Genomic DNA, 21,393 nt, shown 5'->3' with positions numbered 1-21,393 from the left:
AATTTTACAATTTTATTATAACATTTGCAAAAAGAAAGTTGGGGTCAAATTTTACACAAAATCTTACTATTATTTTTTGGATGACGATATTATGTTGATTACTTCACTTTTGAAATGACTGTATCTTGGGATAGCTATATTATGTCTGCTATATCTAATTCCTTAAATAGAGGTGAAATTACCTAAGTCTTTGAGAAGTCATTCCTGTGAGAATCTCATACTAGATGATTCTTTCATTTTTAGATGTCACTCTTGTTTCGAATTGTATTTTTGTCTCAATTTCTTAGAAAACTGCTGAGCCACGTATATTCATATGTCTAGAAATGAATCAATGTGAACAACAGTGTAAAAATTATCTCAGTGTTTAGGCATAGATAAGTGTACTTGTATTGTTATGCAAGAATCATCAATACAAAATACAAATGAAAATGTTTCTAGTACATTTATCCCCCATACAAATCATGGGGGAATAACATCACCTATTCTTCCATGCACCTCTACTCCACTATGAAAAAAAAAAAAAGATACCTCCACCTCCCCCCCCCCAGTCATTAAGGAGCACTTCTTTGATACTACTAAATTCTAAAATATAATGCAAATGTTTTCAGTAGTATCTCTGTTTTCATTCAGTGCCCATTGATTTAGAGTATAAAGCCAGAAGCAATTAAAAAAAGCTAGGAATGTTCTAAAAGCAAATATGCATGGTGTTTTTGCATTTAATCTTAGCTATATATTTCAGGAATAAATATGGCTTTTATTCAGAACATATATTTGCCAATAATACATCTGATTAAACTAGGAAAATTAGACATACTATCAGTAGCTTGCTCCCAAATTACACAAGAAGAAATTAGATACATTTTCAGTAGCTTGCTCTCAAATCTCTTCAGTATATGAGTCACCAGATTCTTCCTGCCAAACTAAATATGTCTGTGAAGGGCTGGAAACTTTAATGGAAAGAAACATAAAACTTGAAATACGTAGGAAAAAACTAAGTTTTTTCATGGAAGACCTGTTGACTAGTAATTCAGGAATTCAGGGGATATGTAAACGAATTACTACCTCTTACTTTTCTACAGGACTTTCAAGGTATGATTCAATTTATACCTGCCATGTTAACCTAAAATAGATGTTCCTATTAGTTTTCATGTAACCTGGAGTAATCAATGAAGAGTTACAAAGAGATGTAATAAAAGTTGTGATAGTAGAAGCTCTTATGTGGTCATTTTGATGGGGCTGACTGTGTTAGAAGAAATCTTCAGTATAGCTATTGCAAACCCTCTGCTGTAAACCAGATGCTTCATATGTCGTATCACACAGCCATCAAAACTAATTTAGAATGTGCTCATCTTTTTGTGCCTGCCATAATGATCTTCTCTACCACCTTGCACACAACCCCTTGCTGCTTCTGTCTCTGTATTAGCAATGCAACACTTAAAAATTCTTAAGAATTCAAACTTGTTAGTGAAATACAGAGTTAGTATGTGTAATGTAAGATTTTATCCACAGCCTTAGTAGAAGATGACTATTAATGAACATTCTGTTTAAGTCAAAACAATTTTCAGGAGTATTCATTTTGAAGTTCCTGTTTATAAGTGGTTTGGGGTGTTACTTAGGTGCTTTACTTCTTTGGTAATAGAAATAGTTAATGAGTACTGTTATAATATTTACTTTCTGAAAGAAACCATTTTGTTCACTGAGCTGGATTGAGTGAAAATGGTCTGAATCGACCTCTTATTTTTTCTGTATCCTCTGACTCGTGTAAATTTCTGTTCAACACACAAAGGCACAAACAACATAAACAAATAGTTTTGTATAAAAAAACCATACAATTTTGGTTTTGGGTGTAGGTCCTAATTTGTAAATGGAAGTGCTCGAACAGGGTACTGTTTTCCACTTGTACACTTTTATGGGCATGTAATGGAAGCAAAAGGGTCTGGTGTCTCAGATATTCTCTTACTGTAGAACATTGTTCTATTTCATAGATGGAAAATTTAAGATCATGGCTGAATTTCAAAAAGAAGACAGAAAATATATAAATATGCAGTTGATTCAGAAAGGAAGAAAGATGAACACTAACAGATATTACATGGTATTGTTTCTTTTGATCTAAAGACATTATTCTAATTCTCATCAGCAAAGTATGTGGTCTGAGGTAAGCAAACAGCTCTGTCATGTAAGAACAAAAACTTTGAAAACACATTAAATTTACTGTACATGAGATTCACAGAATTGGAGAATCACAGAATGGTTGAAGTTAGAAGGGATCTCTGGAGATCATCTAGTCCAACTCCCTTGCTCAAGCAGAATCACCTAGAGCATGTTGCCCAGGATTGTGTCCAGATGGCTTTTGAACATCTCCAAGGATGGAGACTCCGTAGCCTCTCTGGGCAACATGTTCCTGTGCTCAGTCATCCTCACAGTAAAGAAGTTTTTCCTCTAGCTCAGACTGAACTGCCTGTGTTTCAGTTTGTGCCTGTTGCCTCTCGTCCTATTACTGGGCACTGCTGAGAAGAGTTTGGCCCCATCCTCTTCTTACCCTCCCTTCAGCTACTCGTACACATTGATAAGATCTCCCCTCAGTCTTCTCTTTTCCAAGCTGAAGACTTCCAGCTCCCTCAGCCTTTCCTCATAGGAGAGATGCTCCAGTCCCTTAATCATCTTTGATGATTAAGCTCTGGACTCTCTCCAGTAGCTCCATGTCTCTCTTGTACTGGGGAGCCCAGAACTGGACACAGGATTCCCAGTGCAGCTGAGTAAAAGGGAAGGATTACCTTCCTCAGCCCGCTGGCAATGCTCTTCCTAATGCAACCCAGGACTGATTCAACTGCCCATTACTCCTTTCATTTGTTGTCATATTTTTGAACAGTTAAATTTATATCACAGGGAAATGTTTACATTTATGTAGTGCTAAACAAACATTTTTTGGTCCATCCTTGTCCAACAAAGCCCTAAAATGGACTCAGCTTTAAGTCTATACTTGACTTTCTGTGATGAGAGGGGTTGAAACAGGTGCATAATAGCTGAAGCACTGAGTAAGCTTTAGAGAAATGGCTATATGAATTTCCTTCTTTGAATGAGTACTCCATATAGATTGCCATAGATGCTCAAGTAGATAATACGAAAGGTTTTAATTAAGAGACTGTGTGGGTCTGGTGCTTTGTGACTTTTGCTGCTGTTGGTCAAATATTGCAAAGCGATTATTAATATCAGGACAAAGGAAAAGGACCATATGCAAAAGTTTTGGCCAATTGCATAAAGCAAATGCCAGAACTGAGGTCAGTGAAGGGTTTTTCCTGGTATTTAAGGTTCAGTGAAAAAGTATGAGAGGCAGCTATGCCAAGAATTAATGCTGATCTTGCCAAGAGCTTCTTTAAGTGAATTTAGCTAACATGAGACTAAACAATACATTAAATACACATATAGCTAACTGCAATTAAGTATTCAGATGTCAAATAACAGCTTTTTGCTAAATTTGAAATTTGATCTAGTGCATAGATAAAGGCAAACATCATAAGAAGCATTGCCTTCTTTCATGTCTAAAAGCTAGTAAGGGCACATATAAATTGAACTTACAGAGAAACTGCATTCATTTCATTTAGGTAGTGGGGACTTTTTGATCAATAGCTTGCTTTCAATCATCTCTTTGTTATTATTATTACTAATGTGGTCCCACCTAATGAAAAGCAAACTGGTTTGAAAACTATGAAAACCTTGAGAACAAGAGAATTAGTTGTAGAAGAGAGTTGTTTGTAGAGTCCAACTTCAGTCTATTTTAGAAACTAAATCTTCCTAGGCTCCCTCTGTACTCCATGGAGAAAACCAGGCTTTTTTCTTCAATGATTTCTGCAAGGGGCAACAGAGTGCACACTGGTCTACTATTCATCAGCCACTATTTGATTATATATTGATTTCACTCCTGAAACCACCATAGCCACTTGTTTTACTGAGGTGTATCAGTCATTATGCCTACAGTCCTCGTTCCCTGACCACTGACTCTGGGGACCTGATAAAAGCACACTTTTGCTCCTTTCCAGGCTAGCTTTCCAGTATAGTAGCTTTCCTCTAAGAAGTAAGGAACCTGCAGATAAAGGCTGAGGAACACATTCAAGCCTCTTCTTGATATGGAGTTTGGCTTAAATGGGGCATGTAATCAGATCAAGAAACTTAAAAACAATATCTCATATGTTGCAGTGTGGACATAGCTAAGATGACCAGGATTTCTCCTCAAAGTCTGTAAGTGTGTCACTGACACCATAGGTTGTATGTCCACTGCAGCTTTTCAGCATTCCATTCCGGGGCATAACGTAATGTTATGTTATGTTATAACATAACATTGCTTTCAGTCAGGGACACAAAGAGGAGCTAATGACTCATAGTCCCTACAGGTATGAAGCAGTTAAAGAACTGAATGCAATTCCTTCTATTGTAATTATGTTGATAGATTTGACAGGCCTAGAAACCTTAAAAACATCTTAAAAGCAGACTTCCTGAAGTAAATGAGAAGCTGTTAAACTAAAAGGGAATGGAAGAAGCAACACACAGTTGCCTGTTGCTAAGCCCTTAATTTCCTCCTCTGTAAGGCAGCAATTCCTTCCATTTATACCTCAGTTCTACAAAGCAATGAGATATGATAACAGATCTGATTACCCAAAATTTTGTCTCTTTGTGATTTTCTGGTGATTATAACTCACTATTCTTATGCTACTCAGAGTTGAGGATATTCCCAAGGACACTGCATGATTCTAATCATCTTAGTGGAAAAAATAGGCTGTAAAAACTTGTAATTATTCTCCACAAAGCAGTTAATGCAGGGATCATAAAGGCTGGACACTAGTAAAGCCTATGTCTGTTGTGGGATTCATTCTTGGGTATAAGGAAGCATGTGCTAGATCATTCTCCATCCTCTGAAGAATACCAGTGGAGCTTTGCTGTGTCAGATCTCTAAATTCAGCTCCTTGTTTTCTGTGCAAGTGATGCTTCAGAAGATTCACTTAAAGACCAAGGTTGCTTTTTTTTTTTTTTTTTAACTGAAAAAAGGCTTTATAAACTCATGAAATTGATGTTCTGTGCCATGGCCTCAGATACTTATTGCCATCTAACTTAGGCTTTAGAAACCAGAATGAGCAAAACTTTCTAAGGAAATAAGGCTATTTCTTTATTGGCAGTTACTTGTTTTATTAGCCAAATTAGTGTCTTTTTATTGGAAAAGAATAAAAGAGGAGAAAATGAATCAAAAAGAAGATAGCATTTTCTCCATAGAGTAAACTGCATTTTTTCTCCTTACTCATGGCATTGAGTCCTCAAGACACTACATTTTCTCTCCTTACTCATGGTATTGAGTCCTCAAGACACAGTGTGAGTTAGAATGAGTGATGGTCCATCAAATTCAACTTGTATGAGGAAAATGAAACAATCTCCTTTTCTGAGTAATCTACAACTAAATCATGTGAGAGGACTCAACTATTTCCAGCAAATATTTCCCCTTCCCAGGCTAACACTTCTATAAGTGTCTTGAAACTTGCCCTTGCAGTCTTCCCTACAGTCTCTACCTTCAGCATTGTTTTGTAATGGCATGATAGACCTTTCAAGGCATTAACAGTCAAATGAACATGACAGGCTTCAAGACTATTGAATCCAGACTTTTTGAAATGGGAAAAGTGTTAACTGAGGACAGTTATGTCAAACTGCCATTGATTTTCTTCCAGAGGTTCAGTTGCAAGGAATAGAAAGCTGTGGCCAGATTCCCTCTTTGTTGGCTTCTCCTAACATAACACAGTGCACAGGTACTTCAGTGAGAGAAATCCTGCTAGAGAGAGGTTGCTAAATACAAGGTGACCACAACCTTATCTGTACTAATGAATTATGGGAGAGTAAAAGCTGTCAAAGAAGTAGCCAGTACTGGCTGGGATTATATGTGACCAAGGAAAAACGCAGAAAGCAGATGCACTATATTCTTGTGGCATCATCCCCCTAAAAAAAAAAAGAAAAATAAAAAAGGAAAAAAAAAAAGCTCTTTTCCAGTCTACCTCATGAAGAAAGAAAGTTTTAGAAACTGCTTCTGGCTTCCTCTTGAGGTCAATACAATATTTCTCTTTGTGCGCAGTAAGTAGTTGGTGCATCCCTTCAAAAGCTGTGAAGAATTTCCTTTTATTGCTAGAAAGTTAGTTTTCACAAGCAGGATAAACTAGATAAAGGAATTTTTTTCTCTTCCAGTCCTAGCTGTAGATATAGCCTTGTCATTGTAGAATACAGAGTTTCAGTAGAAAGCAACACAATTAATTCTATCTTCATTTCCACCCACAATTCCCAAAGAATATTTAGAAGCTTTGACCTTGAATCTGAACCAGGAGTTCCACCTCAGTCAGAAGGTAGTCTTTGTATTTGAAATCTCTAGTGAAATACAGACTGATGGAAGAAGAAACCTTCTCTTACAACTATTTCCTGAAAAAATTAAAGGCAAACTTAACCACTGATTATACTTTATATAAAAGAATAAGAAAGTGAGAATAGGAGGCTTACAATACAATTTAAACTGATAGTCCTTTCACAATAAAAGAAAAAAAAAAGTTCACTGGACTTTTACCTCTGCAAATGATATGTCCTTCTTAAAAAGTGTCATGAGATGGAATAACATTTTTTACTCGCAATAATATGTTGCATTCTGTAGTATTTTGATATGAGGTTCAGGATCTCAAGATATTTTACAAATGTTACTGGACTTATTTTTTCTATGGTTTTATATTTTAGATTAAATGTTAACAAATAACAGGGAGAAGACTAAGACAGATTAAATTGCTCATGAATCACAAGTAGGGTCATATTTGGAATCTAAATTATTTAGCACCCAAGGCCATATATTAACTGCATAAAATTTCAGTTGAATGTTGAATTGCAGTCTGTTGATTACAACAGTTCAAGACTTTCCTGAAACCAGGTTTTCAGTCATTAATAAAACCTTGATGAGATTACAAAACAGAAAAAACAACTGTGATCAGATAGAGAATTCTTAGGATATTGAATAGACTTGGGACAATTTATAGGTTCTTGCTTACAGAAGGCTTCCTTACAATGGGGTCAATGGTTTTATTAATTTTAGGTGAAAACTGAAAATTTAAACACATAATAAAGAAAACTAGAGAGAGTGTCTATACTAATGAAAGAAAAAGACAAAACTGCAAGGGTGATGAGCTCCTCTAAAACTTCCAAAAGCTATGCTGGTATTTTTAAATAAGGCTGGTCTGGTTTAGGGAATGTAGAAATTTGAAACAGATTAATTAATTTTAAAATAACTGAGGTTGTAAACAAGGGCATTTATTGCTGATGAATAGCATGTTACATATATTTTTACCTTAAGGAAAACAAAGAGTACATATAACTTCAGGTCTGATTGACAGTAGCAGCCGCTGTTGTAAGCAACTGTGATCGTTCCCCACACGAGCAGCAAACGTTGTAGCGTTGTACCAAAGAGAAATGACTGGAAATATGTCTAAGATATGTGCACCAAAAAAAAAAAAAAAAAAAAAAAAAAAAAAAAATTTGCTATGCTGTTCTAAGGATCCAGCATATTCATTGTCTTCTGAGGTAGGAACAAGAGGAGGAGGTGACAGACTCCCTTTACGTTCCTGCAGCCATGCAAAACAAAGTATTTGTAGGGCACTGAAATAACCTCTTAAGTGTAACTCAGATGCTGCTGAATATAACAAACAAATGGTGTTCAAATGAACAAACAGATAGCTGGTTGAAATATTTAAAGTTCCTTAAGAGAGATCCCAATATTTTAATGTTCTTTAGCATCAATATGCTATGTTAAACAGCACTCTAGAACTGATCAGTGATAGGTGAAGTGTTAAGTACAGAACTTAAGGGTTCTCTAATGAACTACTGAGCATGCATACATGAAACTAAGATTTCTAGTTTCAGAAGGATAAACTTTAATAGAAAGTGACAAAAAGATAGTGAAAAGATAGTGAAAAGGTCAGCAACTTGCATGTTGGGGAAATCTGGATTTCTTTAAATTAAAGGCCCTAAAAGAAAGGTAACTTCAAACAAGAGCAACCTTGGATACATTATTATAATGGGTAAACACTAGCTTCAGAGGGTCTGATCACACATGTTCTTGCATGTTTTAATATGTGTTAACGAGTGAATATATTCCCAGCTAAAAGGTTCATTACCTTCCTGGTATTTGAGTAGCAAATAGCTGAAAATTAGAAATAGGGTTCTTTTATTTACCTGTTTTGTATTTCTTGATCTTGACATTACTTGTAAGAAAATACTAAGATAAAAGAGTTAAATCATCTAATTACTCCAGCTTTGCACAGTTTAAAACACAATAAAGGAAAAATATTTTGATGTTCATACCCAAAATGTAGGTCTTGCTCTAAAATGTTGCTCAAACACTAATACATTCACATTGTTACAGACTTAGTTTTATCTATTGTCTGTACTGTCAATATTCTTTATTATCTCACCATGAATGAATTTGCCTTCACCTGTACTTAACTGATGTAGTATGCGGATACTTGGATGCTGTAACTTTCTACTTTCTGCCTTCCAGATTTTCTTTTTTCAAACCAGATGTTGAAGCATATTGTGTTTTTAATATGATACAGTGTGTACTTAAACTGTTTACAAGTAGTCTGACATAATAGGTACATGTAGTGCTGCCACATGAATATCTTGGGTCTAAGCATGTCCTGTTGTTCCATTAATTTCAATGTCAGCCAGCACAAAGCTGCAATATAGCAGGTGGAATAGCAACAGCTGGGAAGTGGTTAAAAACAGTAATAAGTTTGAAAAGGAAAATTCATTAAAACCTTGGAGAGGCTGAACACAGGCATAGCTCTGTGCTTTGCTAGGACTTCATGTTCACTCAAAATCTGAACATCTCAGAGAAAGAGAATAGTAGTAATACTTCGCAGCCTAATTTGATTATTCTTGTGCTTGTTTAGAGCAGTTGTAAACCCCAATGGACTACAAGGAGAAGTTTAGCAGTTGTATGAAAGAAAGAGTTGACTTACTGAAGTAAAAGCCTCTCTCTCCACATACGAACTGAAGAGCATCAACCAGCTCAGCACCACAGAGCGTCTCTGGGCCAGCAGCAGCAGAACTGGTTAAGGTAAGCAAACACAGGCCAAGGTAGAAGAAATGAATGTAGGGCACAGTGTGCATCTTCACCTGCCAAAGAAGCAAAAGTATTGTGTCAGAGTTTCCCAGCAGAGTCCTAAAGAAAATGAGATACTGTACCCCTACGAGCTGAGAATGTATATGTAGTGTAATTTCTTGAACATGAATAAGCACAACATCAGGAAAGGTCTCACAATAATATTGGTACTCTACATATTCCATACATTTTGTAAACTGATGGCTTCCCCTAGTGAATATTCTTGTTTCACATTCACATGTATTTAAAGAACCTTCTAGAATGGATCATGATTTATGGTTCTTACTGCAAAAGGAGGTTATGCAAGAATAACACAGGCAAAGGGACTTGGGAAGTTACCCCAGAATAGTTACCGTTAGAAAGTCTAGACAGCCTTGAATTGTTTTGTCTGAGGACAATAAGCTAAGAGGGGCTACAACTGCTGTCTGCTAACGTACTGAGGAAGGTGGAGGTTGCATACGACAGAGAAGGGCTGTTTAAACCAAAGGACAACACTGACACGGGAACAAATGGCTGTAAACTGGACATAAGGAAATTTGGGCTGGGAGAAAGACTGTTCATAACTATTTGAACTCTGTGTGATTCTCCTGCCACTTTGAAAATGGAAACACCAGGACAAAACAGAAAAGGTTTTAAAGTAGAGCTTTCTGAAGTTACAGAGGAGTTGATGTGGCACCTTCTGTATTAGGGGACCAAATTCATTGACTCAGGAATTTTCTTCCAGTCCTCATCTCCTAGGAAGATAACAATTGGAAGAATTCAGTAAATTAAGAGGAGATCTAGTAAGAGTGTGAAGGACTTGCATTTGTTTAATGGAAGCATGACTCACTGGTCTCTACTGTATCCACTGTGTTTAGGTTTGTTTATGAGGATATACACAGAGGTGATGATTGTTTTCTTTCTTATATTGGATATACAAACTAATTTTTTCCTGGACGTACGGCTAAAGAAAGGCCAGTCCTTAGAGGGTATAAATTTGAACCATTACATTTGTCCGCTTCCTTTTATGTCTATTTATATCAATCAACAATCTGACCAATATGTCAAAGAAGATAGTATTTTTGTTGAATACTGTTATTAGCATAGTAGGAAAACATTTGTGTTGGGTAGCAGGGCTGTGTTGGATGAGGCATGCACTGAATTAATATTTTGAGTTGATTTAGTAAAACAGAACAAAAATGTTAGTTTTGAAAGATACTATAATTGGATTCTGCTTCAAGGTAAACGTTAGTACTCCAGTCAGGTGAGAAGTTACAAATCCTTCTTACATGCACAATTAGCCTTGGCTTAAAGCTGTTTTATATAGACAAGTGCAAGTAATCAGAGTAAAATGATTACTCTTCCTTCAAGTTTCTTTCAAGGTTCCAGAGACCATTCCCTCATATTTTTTGCTATACATATATATACATATATATAAAAAATGATGAATTTATTTGTTATCTGCTCATATTGGACCTGAGCCACTGGGCTATTAAGCCTTCTCTACTTTAAGTCAATAATTTTTAAGAAGGCTTATTTTCTTCCCAAAGGACCTTAGCACCTTTCTGGATAAGTCTCCTATTTCAACTTAAGTCAGAGTTGAATAGGAGAAAAATCTATAAATAGGTCAGAATGTATCGCACTTTTTTTCCTGATATTTCGACTGTGAAAATAATGAACAAATATGAATCCCATGACATATCATAAAGAGAAAGAATAATTATCTCCCCATTCACAAGAGTCTTTATCCAACTTTACAATGGAAAGGCCAACAAGTATCAATGGCAGATGGAGGAAGATCAGATTATAAATGAATGATAATAACATAAGGCATTATTTCCTGTAATGATTCCATATTTTAACAACATCAATTTCTTTTTTTCCCTTGCCATATTTTTAAATTTCTAAGATGAATGTAATGCACCTGCAGCTTAAGATGGTTACCGGTTCCTAGTTCTGAAGAGGTAAAGCAGAGCTGTTTAACACACAGCCTCAGAAGGCTAAAAGACATTATAAATGTAAGAACATTATGTATTTAACAGTTTGTTCTTGTATAACTTTTGAGCCAGAAATAAACATAAATCTTAGACATTTAACAATTTTGTATTTTTTTAGACTTTTCAGCTGGGTTACATTTTAAGATAAATATCAGCACTGAACTAGGACAAGACAGATTCTCCACTGTTTTTCCTTTAGTGGAGGCCAAAAAAGCTGCACAGTATAAACCACAGAGAATTTCTGCACTTTATCCCCAAATTTAAAAACAGTTAAGAACTTGCAAACAAGCAAAAACTTTGGGGAAAAGAAAAAAGACTCACATGTTGCTAGGGACCAATCAATTATTTTTTTAAATGAAGTGCTGTTTCATTAAAACTAATTCCAAAACATGAGTTAAGATTTTAACTTTACTTCATCATTTTAATTAAATGTAACATTAGAAGATTCAATATGTTTGTGATAAGATCAAAGTTCCCATTTAAGTCTGAGGGGAATATTCTTAAGCAAATACAAAGTTGTAACCCAGTATGGCTTCATGTTCTTTACAAACAGACAGGGTGCTTATAGTATCCCCACTTTGACTAGAAAGTTGAGAGTTTTTTTAAAAAAATGCATTGGCATGTGGGTGGGGTTTACTGAAGCATCTAATTACGTTTGGAAATTGAATACAGGTTCAGGATGAGCCTGGTTAAGCACTTCTTTTAGTTGCATAGAATGACTGACCATATTTTCACAGCTGGAATTTCCTCTTTTTTTCAGTAAAATAACCGGCTTTTGCTGCATTCCTCTTTTAATAGTCCAGAAGAGTGGCACCACAAAGGAATGTCATATATGAACACTCTTTATTTCTTTTACATCTTAAGTTTTCTTTATAAGTACTTTTATTCTAACAAACTCAGTTGGCACAAGTTGTACATAAAATTCTTTACATGCTTGGTCACTGTTTAGTAACATTTAGTAGCATTTATGGTAATTAAAAATATAAATATTTTCATGGAAAATACATGCTATAGAAAAGAGTTTGGTTCAAACCTACATTTTGATATATAGCTGTTGGAGCAAATTACCAAGCCATAGTAGAGTTAGAAGTAGGTAATTACTATGTAATAGAAGTATTCTCTAGTAATTGTTATGTAAATAAAGCATACATACTTTAGAATGAATCAAACTTTAAATACTGTTAACTTTGATTAAAGAAGCTGGGATATATCCTAACCTGTGTAAATCAATATATTCCATTTGATTCCAAGGAAGCTGGTCATTATGCACCAAATGAGGAGCTATCACATTATTTTTATGTCTCTTAATGCATTGCTCAATGCTTAAAGAAAAAGCATCTTCACAGTTCAAGAATATTAGAGGCGATGCCCACTTGTAAATTAAGGGAATGGTTTCATCCATTGCAATTGCAGACATGTTCTCTTGAATCACATTAAGGAATGAGATGCATGTGATTAAGTGTCAGACTCTATAAAAAAAATAATTAGGCCCTAAACAATTTAAACAGGAGAATTCTGTCAACTGCATAAGAGTGTGCTTGCAAACCACTAAAAAAAAAGAGAGGGAGAAAGAGAGGGAGAGGGAGGTCTTGAAGGATACAATTTTGCTGATAGTGGAAACTTGACCTAGGGCCAATTGACAGAAACACAGGTCAATGCACCTACTGAAGCCAAATTTATCTAAAGAGAATTTATATTAGTAAGTAGAAAATATAGTATCATAACATGAAACTTTGCATGAAAACTTTCATGAAACAGCCCTCCCTACAAGGGAAAACTTGGAGAAAAAGATATAGGATAATTTCCATTTTCTTTATGTACAATTGCTTAAGTCATACAAATATGCAAGCTCAGCAAGAGTTGCAGCTGGGTTCTAATGCAGAAAATAAACTGAACTTCACATTTACTTTTAATACATGAAAGCAAAAAATAAGTGAACACAAAAACGTTGCCAGAAAATTGCTGCAATGACAGCTACCTTAAAAGTTTTAATGTGAAAGTATGAACATTTTATCTATAACTGTGTATATAAAACTGCAGAAACTTAACATGTGTATAAAGCCTACATTCCTGAAAAAACCTGCACCTGCAGAAAACAGCTAAAAGTTCTTGTTTTCAGAGGCATTAATTAACAATATAGACAATGGTGTAATTGGACCCTTTAATAATGACATAACTGAAATATTGTAAAGTTCTCTGAATAGAAGTGAAATCTAAGACATGTATCTGCAATAGTTTACCCTTACAGTTATCTATGTAATTGCAACTATTACATACAGCCATTTTCCAGATCACATAAAATTGCATGTTCAGCAATTTATAAATAATTCTCAGTTCTAAAATAATGTTATTGAAAAGTGCACAATACTCTTCAAACCAGAAGCAGACAATACACAGTAAGATAAAACTCAAAAATGATTTGAAATAGTAGTAAAGATTTACCTTCAAGAAATCACAAAAGCAGCACTTAACTAATTGTGTTGAAAGACTGTTGATTTTTTCCATTGCTTCTTAAAAGTGCAAAGTCTGGAAATGAATTTGTTAGCAGTAATGATGAGAAAAAAGAAATCCAGAGAGATGTGAGATGTTGAGAGCAATGTCACATTTCAATATTGAGGACTTTATTCCATTGCGCAGGCTCTATCTGCTCTGATTTTAGCAGTGACAGTGAGATTTAGCAAACAGAAGAGGGATTTAGAGAAAATCCTCACATTTATCTACATTACACAGACACTGTAGACAGGAAACAGCTGGGGGAGCATTTGCCTTCTCTCTCTCTCCCTCTTCTGGCAAAGTTACCGAGTAAGGACTTTTTTGGGCTTGGTGACAAATAACATCATACCTTTGCATTTTAAAACTAGAGCACAGAAGCATATTTTTTTCCCTTTAAAAGAATGTGCATTAGTGACTGAGGGGTTAGCAGACAAAAAAGCTTATGCTGCCATGAAAAATAAGAAAATGTATTCTGGTTAACTTTCATATGACTCTGTGTGTATTTGTATTTATGTGTGTGTGTGTGTGTGTGTTTGAATTTAAAATGCATGCAAAAATATGTATATGAAGGTATTGTTTGCGTATCTGTGTACCTGCATATACATGTACATGTATTCTATTTATGCATAGAGATGCAGGCATTTTATTTATGTAATATAGAGAGACAGGCAGACAGTTATCTACTTTTAAATGCACGTTTACATTATTGATCTTGGCACACCTATATGCGGAGTAACAATTAAAAGCTCTCTCCTTCTCTGCTATTAACCCTGAAATACCAGTTTTTAATTTGCTAAAAATAAAAGGGCTGCTGAACATTACTTGTAAATAGGGCAAAATAGCTCTGTGATCCTTTAGCAACCACACGGGAGAAGTCATACCATTTCTTAGAATCTATAGTGCTATGAATATAGTAATACAAGTAGCCTAGTTTAAGGGACTGTTCCACGACTTTAATCTTAAATGCTCTGTTGTAATTATAAAGTGATTTTCCCCTTTGTATTAATAATCTTCCTAATTCTCGATAACAATTTAAACAACACTAAGAGAAAGAGGATTCAACTTTGCTTATTCTGTAATACCTAACTTTTGCCTTTTTATTTTTCCTCAATTATGAGCATATTATAAATAACACCAGCTGGCCAGCAACATGCTCTCACGGGTTATGATGTCATTCAAATCCCTCAACTGTGTTAGTGGCTTGCAATGTGCTCCAAGCCAGCTGTTTTTCTATTTATAATGTATGCTTGCATTTCAATACTTAGCCATTGAGAATAAAGTTGTGATGCTGTTTTATAGATACAGTTTGTACTTGTTACCCTTTCGTTTTGAAAGGTGGCAAAGTAGATGATTAAACCAGACTGCAACTCTAGAGACCAAATACATGTCACAAACAGTGCATGATTTCTATAAAAACTGTTTCAGAACATTGCATTTTGTCCTTGTCCCTTTCCATACAACTGATAGTTACATGTTGAGGTGCTAGCTGTACTCTGGTTATTGAAAATTACAATTGAGATCATATTGGCTCAGATCCATTCTCAGTTTTCAAATCCACCTTGAACTGTATGGTGCTTGCCAGGCAGAAAGGACACATTTAATTTGAATGGCTAATACTCCGTTCTTTGTAGTTTTAAATGGTGTATGGTTAGCTAAGCTGATTACTCTTTGGAAAGGATTTCTTTCTCCTAATGTAGTATGATGGCAGAATCACTGGAGGGTCGAAGTAAGGTTGTTTAATTCAGGTATTACCAATATTTAAAATATATTTTAATACACATTTTCAGTACAGGAACTGTATTTTAGTATCCTGGCATATTTTATTCTTCTCTTTGAATTTCTGAGATCCATGAATAGTGATATGATTCTGCACATAGCATGACAGACCTTGCTATAACTCAAAGTGCATTTATCACTTATTGGAACAGCCTACTAGATGAATTTTGGAAGAGAAATGATGAAATCTCTGATTGCTTGTATTTTTGATTCTTACAGGACTAGAGATAGTAAATGTATTTCCTCTTCCTTTTTCTCCTAGGGTAATAGCAGTAATCCATTCATTCCTCACTTCTCTACTGCCTCAGCTTCAAACCCTGCTTTACTCCCTCACTACTTGCTTTCTCCTAGGTTTTACGAGACCTCCACTGATCGTAAAAGTAGTGTGCATGAGCAAGAGTAGCAAGAGTAGCATAAAGAATGTAACTTCTGGCATTCATGGTAGCCAAAGAATCATGGTATCTTACATAAATACTAATCCTGTTTCTTACCACGTAGCCATTCTGAACTCTATGTCCTTTTTCCACCCATCAAGTCTAAGTTTCTGATGCACTTCACCATTTTCTATTAGTTCTTGGTTGAAAGTGATATTGTGAAAAGGGAGTAAAATAGGATAAACTTAGGAGAGGTTTTTTATAGTAACCTGTTTGAACTTACTCTTAGATAGTGGAATGCCTTTCCTCACTAAAAAGTTAGTCCCTTTTTCTAGAAAATTAAGTATTTCACAGGACATATTTATCATGGAATCACTGCTTTCCTTCTCTTTTGATGATCAGAGCCATCTCTTAACCTTCATTGTATTATAGTAGTCTGCTAACTAGTGGACATGTGTCATTTCCTCCTTGCTAATTATACCCTTTTGTTGCTAATTGTACTTTTTGACAATCATACTTTTACTTTACAAACCATGTAGAAAAAAGGATTGTTACTTGTGCCTCATTGAATAAAATACACTTGTAAGCTATAGAGTTTTTGGTAGTCATAAAAATACTCATAAAAGATGTCCAGGTCACAAGTATCTATTCAATTGGAGTGTGCATAGTTATTCTAATTTAAAAGATGATAGCATGAATATCCTCGACATGCTGTATCACTGACATGCTATAATGTTCATTGTCAGTTTTTCCAATGAGAACTCCATTTTAGACAACAGGGACTCTTACCCAAACTATTATTAATTAATGTATATTATCCCTCTTTAAATCCCTCCTAGAAAGGTAGCAACCTTACCACAATGCCCCCCAAAGGTCTGAGGTATAATAAGGCAATAAGTATATTGTCCTCTTGCATTCTCCTATATTGAATCACAGTTACCTATACCTAGTTATTTGTTGTCTCTGACTATTGTTTCTTTTCTCATATTGGGATTGCAGATTTTTTGGAAGCAAGAATAGAACCAGTGTAATAGATGTCACCTCTTTAGGGCTGAGAACATGGTGGAAGGTAGGATGAAAGAAGATAGAAGTGGCAGGTGAACAGATGTTCTTCATTATATCAACATAGCAGAGACAAGCAGAGACTTTTGTTATGTTGTTTTAAAGAAATTCACCCTGCACAGAACCTACACAGAAGCAGAGAGATTCATGGATTGTGAAAAGGTGATAGACATATCTTGAGTACCTTTGGTAATGCTCCTATCCCACCCACGCCACTGCCAGTAGCCGCTAAAAAAGGCAGAAGAGCCTTCTGTAGGAACGATGCCTTACCAGTCGCCACTTAGTTTGCTGACTGGTGACTGAATTTGGTTGACTGGGCCAATGGGAACTGTATTTTTTGTGACATTTTTATTTCTTTTTTGATTTCCTTTCTTTTTCTTTTTTTTTTTTTCCTCCCCGGTCATGAAATTAGATATTAAAGGCAGTGTTCATTCGCCTAAACCTAGGTACCTAGTGTCATTTTAGTACTGTAGGATGTGCTGCGTGACCTCTAGCTTCCATTCCAGAAAGATACTGATTTCCCATAATTCTCGTGTCATATCTGCTAACCGCATATAGATTTCTTGCCTACTTTAGGGCATCTCAAATGGCCTTGAGCATCAGTGTTTAGGTAACTGAAACCCATCATAAGGCCTTCTTATGGCATTATGGTCTGGGATTCCTGTAAGAGCAGTCTTTGGCATAAGCGTTACCTTTGGCTTCTTTGGAAATGGGGATACTATTTCTTCTGTCACTTACTATTTTTATGACCCATTTGTAAAGAGGTTTAAACTGGGGGACATCACCACATTTGCATGGAATTTCAGCATGATCTGAGTGCATATTTTCCTTAGTCTCCTTTGCTGAGGCTCCAGCTTAAGCTGTTTGGGATTGGAGATATCTCTTTTTATTTGCTTCATAAATCATCTTGCTTACTTCTAGATAAGATAATACATTATTTACAATGTTGTTATTATTTTATGAAATGCACAAGTGATTGTTTAGCTCATACAGTCTCTAGTGAATTATTTGTAAAATATTGCATGTTTACTATTGGAGAAGTTTAGCTTTCTTTCCTAGGGAACAACTTTGGAGAAAGGGGTGAAAGGGAATGATATTTTATCAAAATGGAATGTTGTGTGGAAGTTAGTGAAAGGTCAGGTATATAGTGGAAAATTCCCTTCATCAAGTTAAAAGAAGTTAGGAAATTAAGAAAGAACTAATCTTATTCATTCATTTGAACTAAGGAACTGTTTAAAAAAGAAAATCCAGGACACCTTTTCTCATGGTGGTGTAAGTAGCATCATCACTGCATGAAAAACCAGGAATAAGTGTGACTGGGAGGGTGACAGCATACGATTTGAACTATCATTGCACTGGTAGAATTGAATGGAGACCAAAGTAGTTTCGCTATAAGGCAAACCAAGGAAAGTTCAAGTTTCATGATTAAATGATGTTCAAGTAAATCAAAACCTCTCATATTCACTGACCAAAAAAACCTCCAGTTGTTTCAAGAGGAGAATGGATCTGTGAGAATCTTAATCCAGAATCTCTGGTTATGGGAAACAGTGGTAGAAACAACGGAGGTCAAGAACAGGCCAGAATTAATCCACATACTTGTGAGCTGGAAGTAGTGAGAGTAATATCTCTGTTCTGTGGAGTGAGAATAATAGCTCTACTGAGATCACCAGAAGGCAAAGAATTTCTCTATTGCTGGCAGCTAGGATACAGAGAAAGTGTGTGATTAAAATATTGGGAAGATTAAAATTGAATGTTTGACAGTAAAATTTTATTTTCTGATATAAGTTAGAGTAGCTACTGTTTTGAATATCCTTGTATCAGTATTATTTATCTTCTGAAAATTTAAAAACAATGGCTCCTTAAAATAGTACAAAGCAAAATATTGATTTATTTTCTTGCCCAAATAAAAGATACCCAACTATTAGATACATTGTTTTTACAATGAAAATACTTAATTAAAAATATAAGGTATGATATGTTATGGAATTACATGTTATGAAGAGTCATGAGATAGTGTCTAATTATGACTGGCAAAGCAAAAATACAAAATAAGAAAAAATAAGATAAAATAAATAAAATTAAAAAGCCCAAACAGAAAGTGTTTCAACATTTTTGAAAGCATATATTTTAGAGTTTTCTAATTTTGTGGGAAATTTTGAAATAGTTTGTTCTGATTGAGAATAATCAGAATACCAGAATTTTCCATTAAACTGGAAATTCCCAGTTTCAGTCATCTGTAATTTTGGCCTCTCTTTCCCAGTGTTAAGCACTGAATAGATTATCTTTGGTCCAAAAAGCGATTTTCTTTCTTACTCCTAAAATAAGCAAAAAATCAGAATTAACAAAGAGAGTAAACTCAGAAATATGACTGCAAATGCTTTATGCTTGCATGCACAGGAAGAAGACAAAGCAAGTGGGAACTATGCTAAGCTGGGGTTATGTATATCTGTAGAGCTTCCTGGTAGAGGAAGAATGATTGTTACTCTTACTTAAGTGTCTATATGACAGAGAGAAAGTATTCATGCCCTCAGACATGAATTTACCTTTGCCTCAACACTTAAATAAAAGGTAGAGACATATTTATTTTTCCAGAGTCATCTGAAGGGTTCATCTGTGACCAAACATTTTTATATAATGCAATCTAGCAGACATATTTGATGGCATTTTGCTTTTATTTTTTCTAAAGCATAGATTCTAATGCACATATATGATTTTTTTCTAATTTGCTGACTCAGAAAGGAATATTAAAGAGAAAGAACTAAATACCCTAAATTTTATCACAAACAGGTTGTATATTTCCATGTAGAACAGACAGTGTGAGATGGCAAAAATACCTATTTGTTTTATCTTGGCCTGAAGAACTCTTCCATAAATTTTAATAAGGAAAATAGTCTTAAAGTCTATACTTTTTCTAGAAGAAACTACTACTTAGAGATGAAATAAGAAGTCTCTAAACAAAAGAGCTTCCGCACAGTTCATTTTTAAGTTATTTAATTTATGTTCAATCTGCTTCCTACTGCATTGCTTACAACTTTTTCTTCTGGATTCATTTCTGTTTGCTCTTATGATTTAATACACAAGTGGCTTATCTCATAAAATTTATAAAGTATTCTGTGGAATGAAGCCAGTAAGTTGTGTACCTTCACAGACTAAACCCTCTTACTACATTTTCATTTCTCTTTTCTTCAGTGAGCATGTACAGATCTAGATACATTGTTCACCTCTAATTTGAACTATTAGCTGGGATGATCCTCCAGTTTACTTTCATCAAAAGCTTAAGAGCTAATTAGAAAGTAATGCAAACTCACAAATAACCTCACCTAGTTATAGCTTTTAGATTTGGATCAACTGTGCATTCATTAAGAAACTACTTAGTAATTAAAGTACTGAAATAATGAAAAGGGCCAAAATTCTGATGACTGTACAAAAAGAACCCACACAATGACAAATTGCCACAAATAAAGCTATATTGTTTCTGATCGATGAATGCTTCTCTGTGCTAAAGACTCAACCAGTGCAACTGAAAGCTTGTGTTCCTAAGATATAACAGCCATCTTTTCAACTGGCATCTTAAACAATATTGTCTGACTAAATGGCAAAATCATCTTTCCTTTCTATCTTTTAATCCTAAAGTACAAAGCTTGTTGGACTTGTAACAGAATTAAGCTCTGCATTTAGCAGGACAAAAGGAACAAATATGCTTAAACTAATGCATGGATTTTGTGATTCTACAAGACCTTTTTAGTGAGCACGTTGTATTTTTCACTCTCGTTTACATCAGGTTTGTCTTTCTTATGTTATTTTGTTATTGGATATGTTTTTAGGTTATTGGAAAAATAGTGGCTGCTTAGGCCATTGAGACTGATTTTGTCAATCTGTATTTTCAGATTTCAGGGCATCCCACATAGTGATGTGAGTGCATTAAAATAAATGGAAATGCATCTTTAATCTCTGATCTCTAAAGATCTCTTTAGATCTTCTTAGATAGTAGTAGTTGCATTGAACTTTGCTGTTATTATCATTCCTACCTGTTAATTACTATATTTCCTGAGCCTCTTGAACCATTTCTCCAATCGATTGCACACTTTCCCATTTGTAGAATAGGAGTAGTGATAGTTCCAAACTGCTTTGTAATGTACTTGGAAGCTTGTAGAGGGAAAGCTCTGCAAGCAATGTTCTATATTTCTTGGAAAACATCATGGTAGCTAGAACAACACCTCTATATGTTTAGATGAAGTAACAAGTTACTGTCTGGCCCTGTGAATATTGTATCTTTGCCATCTTTCAAAAGTGGTAAGCATGGCTGGGAGAATTCCCAGCGGATGCTTCCTTGTACTTCCTTTTTCTTATTTTTGTTATGCACTATTCACAAGTATTCTTGTCAAAGACGACGTTTGCAAAGATGTTTGTAAAATGATTGGTCTTTATACAATGTTATTATTAGATTTAGAAAAAAGTGTTCATGTTTCATTACTCTGCTCTTTAAGAAAGCTATGCCATTGGTCCAATTACTGAGTTATTTAAATAAGTCAGGAGGCTTCAGTCA

At 35.0% G+C, this 21,393-nt stretch overlaps 1 protein-coding gene and 1 long non-coding RNA gene across 5 annotated transcripts in view; one reads left to right on the top strand and one right to left on the bottom strand.

Moving 5' to 3' along the window:
• The window catches only part of LOC134137089 (uncharacterized), a 90,989-nt gene that overhangs the window by 10,997 nt on the left and 58,599 nt on the right, over positions 1-21,393 (top strand). For all 3 annotated transcript variants that reach the window (XR_009957620.1, XR_009957624.1, XR_009957622.1), the window contains exon 3: positions 8,955-9,121. This is a non-coding gene — a long non-coding RNA (uncharacterized LOC134137089). The remainder of the gene's footprint in view (positions 1-8,954; positions 9,122-21,393) is intronic.
• IGF1 (insulin like growth factor 1) overlaps positions 1-21,393 on the bottom strand; it is a 73,461-nt gene that overhangs the window by 37,756 nt on the left and 14,312 nt on the right. Inside the window, exons 1-2 of one of the 2 annotated variants that reach the window (XM_062569579.1) lie at positions 13,585-13,815; positions 9,024-9,180 (exon numbers count right to left, since the gene is read on the bottom strand). In XM_062569579.1, the coding sequence (XP_062425563.1) occupies positions 9,024-9,180; positions 13,585-13,647 (220 nt within the window). In that variant the 5' untranslated portion in view covers positions 13,648-13,815. Of the gene's footprint in view, positions 1-9,023; positions 9,181-13,584; positions 13,816-21,393 lie in introns of those variants that run through there. The other variant, XM_062569588.1, reaches the window with a different exon arrangement.

Source organism: Rhea pennata, chromosome 1 (assembly GCF_028389875.1).
Source record: "Rhea pennata isolate bPtePen1 chromosome 1, bPtePen1.pri, whole genome shotgun sequence".
NCBI lineage: Eukaryota > Metazoa > Chordata > Aves > Rheiformes > Rheidae > Rhea > Rhea pennata.
The sequence above is the reverse complement of the archived record's forward strand: the minus strand, read 5'-3'. Positions and strand labels throughout refer to the sequence as shown.